The sequence below is a fragment of the Myxine glutinosa genome, chromosome 1 (assembly GCF_964187855.1).
Source record: "Myxine glutinosa chromosome 1, kmMyxGlut1.1, whole genome shotgun sequence".
In the NCBI taxonomy this organism is placed as follows: Eukaryota; Metazoa; Chordata; class Myxini; order Myxiniformes; family Myxinidae; genus Myxine; species Myxine glutinosa.
Genome location: NC_136261.1, coordinates 347,433,737 through 347,446,836, shown reverse-complemented (window position 1 = coordinate 347,446,836; position 13,100 = coordinate 347,433,737). Strand labels below are relative to the sequence as shown.

General features: G+C 42.9%; 1 protein-coding gene across 1 annotated transcript in view; it reads right to left on the bottom strand.

The window, feature by feature from the left end:
• The window catches only part of LOC137418084 (disintegrin and metalloproteinase domain-containing protein 12-like), a 108,561-nt gene that overhangs the window by 33,479 nt on the left and 61,982 nt on the right, over nucleotides 1-13,100 (bottom strand). The window contains exons 8-10 of the mRNA XM_078769882.1: nucleotides 891-962; nucleotides 586-755; nucleotides 227-311 (exon numbers count right to left, since the gene is read on the bottom strand). Of these exons, the coding sequence (XP_078626008.1) occupies nucleotides 227-311; nucleotides 586-755; nucleotides 891-962 (327 nt within the window). The remainder of the gene's footprint in view (nucleotides 1-226; nucleotides 312-585; nucleotides 756-890; nucleotides 963-13,100) is intronic.

Genomic DNA, 13,100 nt, shown 5'->3' with positions numbered 1-13,100 from the left:
AGATCTCCCAAACTTTTAGTCGAACCACCAAAGTTTTAGTCGACGGGGGAAATCAAAACGTCGGCACAACTTTAAATCTTTGATCGGATAAGTGTTGTATTAATTCACATTAATAAATACCAAATTTGGATTTTTAGTTAACAGTCCCTTTAAAAACCTTTTGTGTAAAAAGACTTGCTAAAAGAAAGACTAAAAAGACTGCAAAGATCTCGGCACCCTCTCTCACCATGCTAATGCCACCAGAGAGGTCTGGGGAACATATTCCACCCAGGGGTGCCATGCCAACAGTACTACCAGCAAACTGCACACCACTAAAGGAAGGGAGGGTGGCAAAGAAGAGAGAATATCAAAAAACAATAGTTTTGAAACAAAAGATAATGTCTAATGTCTAACCGAGAAACTAAAAAAAGCTTTTGTTCAGACTTCAGCATTTCAAAAACTATCCAAGCCTCATGGCCTGGTGACTGAAACCTAGATTACGACAGTCAATGTAGTTAAGCCACGATTGCCATGACAAATAATTCCACAAAATCTGCTTCTTTATTCCTTGCTAAGCATGTTACGTGTTTGTCTGATAAAACATACGTGATGAGTTGGGCGGAATCATGGTGTCTCTGAGGAGCAAGTTCACGCTGCCTCCAACTTAGGAACTGGGTCAATGTCATCTGTGCGTCTGGTGTGACCCTAATGAGGTCACCTGCGGTCCAAATCTCAATTCCAACAAGGGCAACTACCACTCCTAGAGGTTGGTAAAACTGGGCAAGAGGGGAAGTGGTTTAGGGGGAGGGATGAGTGGATGGAAATAGAGGAATATCTATATCGGAGGGTGAAAAAAGAAACAATGAAATCAAACAAAAAGATAAGGAGGTCCATCCCCTCTTGTTCCTCACCTCATGCACAAGGTGTGCCATTTCTATCAAGCGAGATTCTGTTGCTCTCGCATTGCGGCCTTGCTTGTTGAACTACATGTGCAAGCATGCATGTGCATGCACAAAACACACACACACATATAAAACACACACACACACACACACACACACACACACACACACATTACAGTCATTGAAAATTCACTTTGTATTGTCTGAATTAACCTGTTTGATGCCTCTTTGGTACATTTATCATTAGTGAATACTAACAAGAACGGTCTATCGCCATTTTGTACACAATACCAGTTTGCTTTGCAGAATTGCCAACCGAAAATCTCCAGTTAAGGCTCCAAAGGCATAATCCTCTAATCGTGTGAACTGTCTTATCTTTACTACATGTTATGAGTTCACTGTTATGAGCTAGGGGCTGGTATATCGAGTGTACAAACAACAACAACATGCATTTTAAGGCCATTTTGCCTGCTAGAGCGGGGGTTAGTCTTGCGGTCCCCATGAAAATCTTTTCCATTTTGCCCTATTTTCTGCATCTCTCCTTGTTAACCCCCTTGCCCGCATTTCTTCTTCCACCATCTTTAGCCAAGTCTTTCTCGGTCTTCCCGTCCTCTACTTCCTTCTACATTCATTTCCATCACTCTTCTCAACCAGTCACTTTCATCCTTCCTCAACACATGACCAAACCATCTCAACCTGTTCCTCTTCACAGCATCAATCACAGGCTCTATTCCCATCATCTTTCGCAATTCATCATTTGTCTTCCTCTCTCTCAACGATACTCCGCACATCCACCGAACCATTCGCATTTCCACCCTTTCCAGCTTTCGTTGCTGCTCTACGTTCATTACCCATGTCTCGCACCCATAAATCATAACACTTCTCACACATGCAGCATACACCTTTCCCTTCAGCTTCAACGACACTCCCCTCCTCGTCAGCACGCCACTCAGTTCCCGAAACTTCTTCCATACACATCTCACTCTCGCAACCGTTGCCGAGTCTGATCCACCTTCTCCATTCAGCATGTCTCCGAGGTAGCAAAATGTTTTCACACCTTCCACCTTCACGCCGTCTCCAAGATCAAACTCAACATTTCCTCCATCTGCAGCTCCCTCTGTGCACACCTTACATTTGAATGTAGCTGCCACACTGGTTAATGACCCTCTCAGACCACTACATTTTTGATGAACCCACTCAGAGCACATTGCACATTGAATGGAGTTTACTCCGACACCCTTCCTGCACACAGCACATGGCCACTTCCCAGTTCTTTCCACCTCATCACATGCTTTACCACTTGCCATCACCTTCGTCTTTCCTATATTTACCTTCAGACCTTTTGTCTCCATACATTCCTTCCACTTGCTCATCTTATTCTTCAGTCCATCCATACTTTCCGCAATCAACACCAAATCATCTGCATACAACAACTCCCACGGTAAACCCTCCTTTACGTTCTGAGCCAGCCCCTCCATCACAGCTACAAATAGTAGTGGACTTAGTACCGACCACTGATGCCCTCCCACCTTCACCTCAAACTCACCACTGTTCCCGTCCTTCGTCCTTACAGCTGTGCACGCTCTTTTGTACATTGCCATAACTACTCTGATCAACCACTCCTCCACTCCTAACTTCCTCAATGCCCATGTCAATACTTCGCGTGGAACCCTATCGAATGCTTTCTCCAGATCAACAAACCCAAGAAACAACTTCTTCCTCTTCTCCGTGTACTTCTCCTGCAACTGCCTCAGAATAAAGAGCGCGTCTGTCGTTCCTCTTCCTGGCATAAATCCAAACTGCATTTCGTCGATCTTCACCTTCTTCCTTATCGTCTTCTCCAACACCCTTTCCAATACCTTCATTCCATGCTCCAATAACTTTATCGCTCGGTACGAGCCACACTCCAGTGGGCCACCTTTCCCCTTGTATAAAGGGACGAGGGTACTCAGTTCCCAATCCACTGGAATGCGGCCTTCTTTCACCACCAGATTACATATCTCTGTCATTCTCTTCACACCCCAACTTCCTGCTGCCTTCAACATATTTCCCACAACTCCTGTCGGCCCTCCCGCTTTTCTACTTTTCATTGCTTTTATCGCTTCCTCAAGTTCCTTCTCAGTTATCTTCTCTGCCGGTCCTAAAACTGGGTTACTCTCTATGTTTCCATCCCATTCATTCTCTGTATTCAACAGCATTTCCATATATCTTTTCCATCTTCCTTTAATTCCATCTGGGTCCCATCACATCACACCTCTGTTTCGCTATCTGCTTTGCAATCCTGAATACCGCTCTCTGACCCTCTTCCAAATCCAAGTGTTCTCTGAACATTTTCCTACATACCTCCTGCGCCTTTGCTACCTCTTTCATTGCAGCCTTCCTGGCTGCCTTATAACTTTCATGCTCTGCTTTTTCTGCTCCCGTACCCTTCGCCTTCTGCCACTCCTTGAACTTCTTCCTCTTCTCATCAATCCTCTTTCCAACTTCATCATCCCACCACCATGTTTCCGACTGCCTCGGTGGTCCTTTTGTCCATCCACATACCTCACCAACGGCTCCCAACAGACTATCTTTCATTGACATCCAACCACGTTCAAGCTCAACCACATCATCCTCTGCCCTACTCAGCCTCTCTTTTAATGCCTCCCTCACTGTCACCTCTTTCAACCTCCACACCTTCATTCTCGGTTGGTACTTCACCCGCCGAGCTCTCCTCGCACCTTCCACCCTTATGTCGCAGACAACCAAGTGGTGCTGTGAAACAGCCTCCTCCCCCGTGATCACCTTTGTGTCCCGGAGGTGCCCCCTCTCTCGCCTACGCACCATCAGGTAGTATTATATCAGGTAGTAGTATTATATCAGTATTATATATATATCAGTGTAGTATAGTATATCAGTATAGTATTATATCAGGTAGTAGTATATCGAGTGTATTGATATTGATTTTGTATACCCAGCTAACACGTTGGGCCAACGTTGGCATTTGGTCGCAAGCTCATTGTTGACGTCACGGTGACGTTTATCGGTTGCAAACGCGACGTTTATTTTTTAACGTTGGCCCAACGTTGTTTATTGGTTGCAAACGCGACGTTTATTTTTTAACGTTGGCCCAACGTTGTTTATTGGTTGCAAACGCGACGTCTATTTTCTAACGTTGGCCCAACGTTGTTTATTGGTTGTAAACGCAATGTCTATTTTCGAACATTGGCGCAACATTGTTTATTGGTTGCAAACGCGACGTCTATTTTCTAACGTTGGCCCAACGTTGTTTATTGGTTGCAAACGCGACGTCTATTTTCCAACGTTGGCCTAATGTTGTGTTAGTTGGGTATACATGTGTATATATATATATATATATATATATATATATATATATATATATATATTGTTGCGAATATGGAATTTGGCCTCCATATCCGCTTGTAAATATTCCCCTATTTCCCCAATACTCCCCAACTATCCCCAATCCCCCATTCCCTAGTCCCATTGCCTGTAAATAACACTCTGTAGAACCGACCTTCCCCTTTTTCCCCCATTAAATGTCGTGCCCAGGTCCACCGCATCTCACGTAGACAACTTTCGGACATCTTGCTAGTTATTCTTAGTCTGTCAGTTAAGGACTCGTTTCCATTAATTCTGACTCTTCGTTGCACCAGAATGTGATTATATGGCACCAGTAGTGAGTTTAGGACCTTCCCATACCTCCTCCCATCTTCTTCCCCAAACAACAACAACAACAACAACTACAACAACAGAGGGGCGCGGCGCGGCGTGCGGGGAGTGTGCGTCCTCACTCCGGCTCGGTTAGCCGCCATTACCCATGTGCGCCGACGGGGTTACCAAGAAGGGGCTGCCTGTCGGCCCCTCGTCAAGGGCGGAGCCGGTAACCCCCCCGCACGCACCCAATGAGAAGCAACGGGCCGATTCCATCTGGGGCGGAGCTAACGAGCCGAGGGCGTGTCACTCCCCGCCGGATATACGCGGCGACTTACCGGATGTGACGTGAGATGCGCCCCCAGCTTGAGAAGACAATCACCACATCCGAGCGCTGCGACCTCCCCGCATCTCTAGACCGGACCGGGTCGATCCTGCCCTGAGCCCAGGTGCACCTGGAGCCATCGATTCTGCCTTTCCTTGCCATCAATCCCCGTGTGAGTCAGTTTTTGTCCTGTTTATCTGTCGTCTGTTGGGGCTATTATAAGAGTGTGTCTAAGTGCCTGTCTTTCTATGCTGTCCCTCTCATTCCTGTAATCTAACCTTCCGCCCTAATATAACCTCCTCCGGAGGTCTTGAGAACTGAACCCTTGGTGTCGTGTCATTTGAATCCCAGCCGTTGTGTCCTTTTCCTTCATTGACCTAGCGTAGCGCGACTCGGCAACGTTCGAGTATAATCGGGTAACTTGTGCAGGCGCGGTCATACCAAACCGCTCGGTGAACCAACATCCACCACCGCGTCTGTAACAATATATATATATATATTGTTTTTTTTTGTTGTCTTTTTTGTTTGTTTTTTAATACTAAATGTGCTTGCTATATGAAGTTGTGGTGTAATTTTGCCTTGTCTGTATTTTGTCTCGATCTTTTCTTACAGAAACTAAAGGACTAGCGAATGTAAAATGCAGGAAATTACAATCATTGGTGCTTCCAGTGGCCTGAAGAGTGAGGTCATAAGGTGCAAAATGAAAATGACTGCCGAGAATCAGTGCCATGGCGAGAGGATATACGGGAGTAATCATTTGTTCAGAAGCCATGGTTAAACGGGTTGGGTGGGTTGGGGGTGGGGGTGTAGAGCCCCTACCTTCCACTTTTCCAGTAACTCCTGAAGCAGTATATGGTAATTCTTTTCAGACCAGCTGATATATCTTACTTTTCTTAAAGCACAGGTATGTTGATGGCACTTATCCTATATTTAGGACTGACAGATTGGCCTAGACTCTAGAGGTACGCACACAGTCCTCTAAGCTGTCTAGCCTGGGTTTCAATCCCGACCCAGCTATATAAACTGTTATCCTCGTGCTTCACCAGCAGGGTGATTCATCAATGTGTGTGCCGTCCCTCGGATGGACATTAAACTTGGCGTCACATCTGCTGGAATTAGTTGGTGGACGTTGGAGTTCCCACGGTATCCTTCATGAAAAGTAGGCGAACTGTCACCAGCACCCTGACCAAGTTACAAATTCCTGCCCTCCCAGCAGATGGCATTGCATCAGCAGCACATCCCCCTCTGAGCATGTACAGTAGCTCATAATGCTGGGATTCCTGTCTCATTCCTATATACTGTGTTTATTGGTCGGTTCCGTTTGTGGTTCTGTCTGTCTGTCTGTTTGTCTGTCTGTCTGTTTGTCTGTCTGTCTGTTTGTCACCGGCCTACAGGTCACAATTCTAAACCGATCGTCACGAAGCTTCACCACGTTGTATAAGTCGTCCCAATTGAGAAGCCTATTCATTTTGAGGTCAAAGGTCAAAGGTAATCTGGAGGTCAAATTTCTAAAATCGCCATTTTAAATCCGATTGACTTGAAAATTGAATCGCATTTGTATATCAAGTCACTAAATTGGGAAGCATACTATTTTTGAGGTCAAAAGGTCAAAGGTCAACTTAAGGTCAAATTTTTAAAATCATCACTTTTCATCTAAAAAGCCGTCAATTCTCAACCGATTGACATGAAAATTGAACAGCATTTGCATATCGAGTCACTAAATTGGGAAACATACTATTTTTGAGGTCAAAAGGTCAACTCAAGGTCAACCTTCCAAAATCATAATTGTTCATCTGAAAAATCGTCACTTTTCTTCCTATTGACCCGAGCTTTGATCAAGATTGTCAATTTTAATCTTGATGAAATGGACAATTTGCTGTTTCAATGGGAAAAAAATTATTGGGGAGGGGGGGCGGATTTTGCAAGTATCGTGCTCTGCATGACGTCTTCTTGTTTGTCCATTGTTACCCTCGTGTGTGAAGCGCAAAGCAGAGCAAATTAGTTCCCACTGTTATTTGTGTCTGTTCATAGACTTTCATATTTTGAACATTCCTCTTTGCAGATGTTTCCTGAAATGATCTGCCTTGCACTCTGCAGTTCCTTGTTCTGCTATGATTTGCATTTCTGGGAAATTCCTGCATCATAAGACAATCCTAAATGCAACCAAATGTTTGTGAGTTTTGAGTGATCTTTAGCTGAGGGAGGAACTTGCTCTTATTTGACGAGACATCACTGTCCTTTTAGATGTATTACAATGACATTAATAAACTAGAACGACACTTCAGTAAAGCGCAAACCTCCGCCAGGCTGAACAATATAAGTGTTGTATCCCACTGCTAGGCCGGATATGGATTTGGACCTGAACCAAAATCTAATCGGCCTGTTCTTGTCGCCTAACCAACTGATTCGCCAAGTTTTGTCATAATCCATCCACAGCCTTTTGAGATATCATACTTTTTTAAAATCGTTTTTGGCCCTATCTCTCAATGGTGAAGAATTACTTGAAAAAATGCTAGTATTCAGAACTGGATCTTCACCAAAATCGAATCAATTCTTCCTTGTCACACACCCAACTTGTCCACCAAATTTAGTCCAAATCCATCTCACTTTGAGATATCCTGCTCACAGATAGACAAACAAACAGACCTTTCGTGAAAACATAACCTTCGTCCACCTTTGGTGGTGGAGGTAACTAGAGAGTTCATAGAACACCTTACCCCAAGAGGGTTATATAAAGAAAAAAACGTCCCCCGCCCAAGAGTCTTGAGAAAAAGGACATGGGAAGGATTACCACCTCCCTTTTTAAGTTTGACGATTTTTATAATGAAGTAGTCATTGTACAGTACGTGTACGCACTCCATCATACAGACACAATTAATAATTAATTATTGTAAGTACCGCACAATAAAACCTGTATATTAAAATAGTTTAAGAACGAATGCTTTACTGGGAATGGGTGAAGCGACTTTCAGGCCACCATTTAAAACATGAATTGGACACTGCAGATTACCAAACGGCGGCAGTTTGGCAGTACTTAGGCTCTCACATTCCCATGCATGTGCATGCACACAGTGAGATAATGCCTGAATAAAGCAAATTGAAGCAGTCTGTCTCGTATACAAAAAAAAAACCCAAAAAAAACGGCTCAACCGATCCCAACGATATTTTGGGTGGGTGTTCCTGGGACTCTTGGGAGTAAAATAGGCTATATTGTTTTTCCAAGTTTTCCAAGTTTTCCAATTTTCCAGTTTTTCCAAACACGATGGAATACTATTTACCGATATGAACAGTGATGTGGCTTTTATTGAAATTCTACAAATACTGTTTAGATTTTGATGACAATTATGAACCTGCCGCGAATGCGGAAGTGGACACATGACGGAAATGCACGGGTTTGATAATATCCAAATACAACCGTCATTCAATCGTAATGTTAAATCGTTAATCGTGTCAATTGTTTTGTTAAGGGATCAATTGATGATTGGAATTGAGTGAATACAATTACGATTTTGAATTTGTAATTGTGTTCACCCAACCGTACGGAACTTCACATCAGGATTTAAATATTTGCTTATGTCACGAATGTTGTTAAAAGTTTATTTTTTATATTAATGTTATTTCATTTGTGATTGGAGTTATGCTGTTTGGAATGAAAAAAGAGATATCGAGTTCAAGTGAATGACGAAATGCCGTGACGGTTTTTACTTCCTAAACATGAAATTCGCAGATCGCCATATGCAGATTCGCCATTGACTGGGTATGGAACAAACGGGTACGTTTTTCATGTAAGTCCTTCACGAACTTGCTGTCCATGTCTGATGTGCGACTGAAGGTGCTACAGGAATGTGGAATTTATTGGTTTCATGCTTTAGCATTCGCCATTTCTGCATTGTCTGTCTGCTTATGGCCTCCCACCCGTGCGTAGCATGGGTATCTAACTAGTAATTGAAAATCATTCCAAACAGGAAACTTACTTTTTTGGGGACGTCATAAAAGAGACAAACAACAGGCATGAATCAGTAATTTAACATGTTAAATAAGGTGGTGTAAAAGATGGATTATTCCAAATGACCTGAGCACACCTGAGCTCCTATCCACCGACAAGGCTTTCATCCACAGCTTGATGGAGTACTGCTCTCCCCTCTGGGCTGGCTCCCCTGCCTCACATCTTGCTCATCTTGATGCCATAGAAACCAAGGCCTTCAAGATCATTGGAATCTCTCACAATTCAGCTGAGTCTATGGGCCTATCACTTCGCCATCACCGACAGGTCGGGGGGTCTCTCTGTCTTCTTCCACCACATTTCTGGTCTTGCACCCTCTGCCCTCCTCATGCACCATGTCCCCCTCAGGTATCTACAGGATGCACACGGTCCACCAGAAAACCCCTCCTAGTGAAACTGTCTAAATCCAGAACCACTGCTCACCTCCACTCATTTATTCCTCTCCTTTCCTACATGAGGAACCACCTTCCACACACTCTTCAATCTCATTCTTCTCTACAAGTTTTATAGACAGCTGTTCATCACTATCACAGGGCATGCCCCTTCCAAAACCATGATCTTTTCCCTTTTTTGACCGTCTCCATCTACCTTCTCCCTCTACCCTGTTATTGCCATTTCCCCTTTCTCCTGCTGTTCCCTCTGTTATATTGCATCCTGATCTGTTCTATGTCCGAGCTCTTACACAAGCCTAGACCATGTATATTTAAAAAATGCATCAATGGTGGTAAACTTCCATTTCAATGTTTGTTTGTTTTTTTTAATTTTTATACAGCCTCAAAAACTTTTGTTTTATTACTTTGAATTGTATCTTTTGAACAATGTAGAACACAAATCGGCTTGTTCACATTTCCAAAAACTTCAGTTTAGCAGTACTTGGGCAAAATTGCATTCCATCTCGACCAATCAAGTTTGTGGAGAACATCAAGATTCAGACAAAATGGCGGTACCCAGCCATACAACACCTAAGCTAACTTCATCCAAACAAAAAGGGACAGAGTAACCCTTCCCATGTCCATTTTCTCAAGACTGTGCAGGGTAAGGTGTTCCATTAAATCTCTAATTTACTAAAGTCATTGTAATGCATCTAAAAGCACAGTGATGTCTCGTCATATAAAAGCAAGATCAAGTTCCTCCCTCAGCCAAAGATTGCTCAAAACTCACAACCATTTGGTTGTTGTGAGTTTGAATAAAACAAAATTTCATTTTGTGTTGTCTAATGATGCAATAATTTCCCAGAAATATATATTACAGCAGAACAAGGAACTGCGGAGTGCATTGCAGATAATTTCAGGAAACATCTGCATAGAGCAACCCGAAATAATGCAAGCATCTTTTCCTCCCGAACTTGAGCAACACCACTTCCTTCGATTTATTTATTTATTATCTGCCTGTTAAATACATCCTTTACCCACAATGGCTCCGTCATGTTTCTCCTGTGGACATCTCTTGAAATTATGTTAGCATTTCCAAAATGCTACTTTATTTTGCATTTGGCCCTTTCTGGCCTATTTCTCTCACAATTTTGGTGGTGGTCGTGGTGGAGGTCCCATGACCTTCAACAGGATGTTGGGCCCCAGGATAGTGTTTCTATGGGCATGGACTCAGTAGTGCTCATCTCTCTGGAGTCTAGACCAAATTTCTGAGCGGCCATGGGAATGGAACCCACACCATGTGGGGAATGCATTGTATGTAGCTAGTAGGTTATCCATACAGGCTGCCTGTGAAGTGAAAGTGTAATTGTACTGTATGGATAACTTGTTTTCTATCAAACAACCCCAATGACACAATTGACTTAATCTAAATTTAATCTCGGCAATGTGTTAGTGAGGGTTCCAGAACACAGTGGTCTATTGCTATTTGGGAGATACCGTGGGATATTCAACAACCACAACCTAAATACAGATGGGACAGCCAGCTTTATCTCTGTGTCCGAAGGACATCGTACTCCAAGATGCAGCTTCACTTTCTGACGCTGCAATAGGATGGCAGTATTTGTTTTTTTTTACTCAAATCCAACCCTGTCGTTAATCAAATCCAGTCGAGACAATGGCCCTCAAAACTAATTCAATCACAACATGTTTACTGCAAGCTAGAGTCCCTGTATAAAGAGAGTTGCGCCATGCGCTGACCCGAGATTTTTGGTCACGTGATTTCGTGGCGCCATTTTGTGTCTAACTTCACCGTGCGTGAACGTCAGCTTGGTACAGGAATGTTGTTTATTGCCAAACAAAATGACTGGTTGTTCTGCTTTTGGTTGTTCAAACCAATCTGGGAAATATAAGATGTATAGATTTCCAAGTGATAAAGTCAGAAGACAAATTTGGGAAGCGAAAGTCAGACGAAAGAGCTGGAAAGCGATCGACTCCTCGAGACTCTGCCAGGTAGGCCCACGCCGCTTGATGATCGATGTTCAAAAGCAATTCTATCTGCTCGGTTTTTTTTTGGTTGCCTGTCCGTTGAAAACCCTTTTAAAGGGAAGTGATTTGTGTTTGTTTATAATCTTCAAGGAGCTGACCAAAAATGCATTTCCGTGGGAAGAACCCTGCTCAATTTTTTTCGGGTAGTCCTAGCGGACCGCATATTGTCATTGATTGATGAAATGTCCCGGTACAGTGACATTGCCTGGTCTGCGGTTGGGTAGTCTGTGGGCAATGTCACTGTACTTTTTCAGAGGGAATTAATTTTGATTTTATAGGGGTGGGAAACCCATGGTCCGTTTTGTTTTCAGTTGTCTGTCCGTCCATTCAAAACTTATTCCGAGGCAAGTTATTTTTTTGGTTTAAAATCTTTAGCCTAATCGGCAATCATAAAAGCAATTTTAGGGGGGGACCTGCTCAATTTTTTTGCGGGTTGTGCAGCCATCCATACGTCCAAAATTTGACGAGTTATTGTTTGCTTTGTACAGTGCTCATGCGTCTTGTGGCATATTAAGTGTTAATTAAGTCGCCAGCTATGAAACATATTAATCGATCAGGCAATATCCATCAGAGTTCTGGGCAAGGGTGTAGTAATAAATGAACGTTTCAATCTTACTAGATGCCGATGACGTTTTCCTTATGTCAGAGACAGAAGCTGACTTGCAGCTTGTTAAATCATTACAATGGAAATTGAATATAAATGTCGATAAAACTAAAGTTGTACACTATAGAAATATGGCAATACCACGTACAGAATTTGTTTTAAGTGTGTTAGACTATATGTCGGCTGGAAGTCCTACACCGGAATTGCTCTCGGCACCCTTTTAAAAATATTGGATATGCCCACACTCCTTTCTAAAAGTTATTAAAATTCAGAGAACGACAGCATTGGTTTGTCTTACTTATAATGTTAGCTCTTATATGCAGTGTTGGCTTGTAATATGCATTGCCATACCACTTTTAATATCACCACACAGCTCTTTTTCACGGCAATAGCTGAGTTTTTGACAAAACAAATATCACCTGTATGTAATAATAAGACTAAATATGTGTAGTAAATTTTTTTTTAGCAGGTTTAGAATATATCACCCCATATCGCGAATGTACATGTATATCTAATCCGACACACTTAGACACAAAATGGCGTCCAAATTTGAGTTGACACAACTCTCTATATACAGGGACTCTACTGCAAGCAATTGTGGGATACAGCCAGGGTCCGTTTATTTCAATATGGCCGACGGTAGATTCGTTTTAAAGGAGAGCCATATAAAAATGGTGCTTTTTAAAAAGTATTTTATGACTGCCAACAACCAGCCAGATCTTCTTCTTCTGTCATATGCAGCATTAGGCTGTAGGATAGCGTCATTGGCTGAGGTCACGGCTGTGTCGCTGATGCTTAGGGTAAGTAGGGTTAGGTTAGGGCAGAAATTTGGAATTTGTTCAGGATGTCGGCAGCTCACCCACTCTTTGCGAATGATACCGTGGGGTCTTTAACATCCACCAACTAATTCTGGCAGACGGGACGCCAAGTTTGACGTCCATCGGAGGGACGGTGCACACATTGATGGATCACCCTGCCTGTGAAACACTGCGATGGCAGTTTATAGCTGGCTCGGGATTAAAATCTAGGGAGGTTAGAGGCAAGTGTGCGCCCCTCTAGAAATCAGCTAGATAATGTGTGAAGACGATTGTGAACGAAAACTACAGAAAAATGAGTGATTTTCTTTCCTCACACTAAGCTCATGGATGTTGTTGTTAAAGGTAATTACTGTCAATTTCCAAGTACTTGTGAAAATAATAAAAATAATAATACGGTT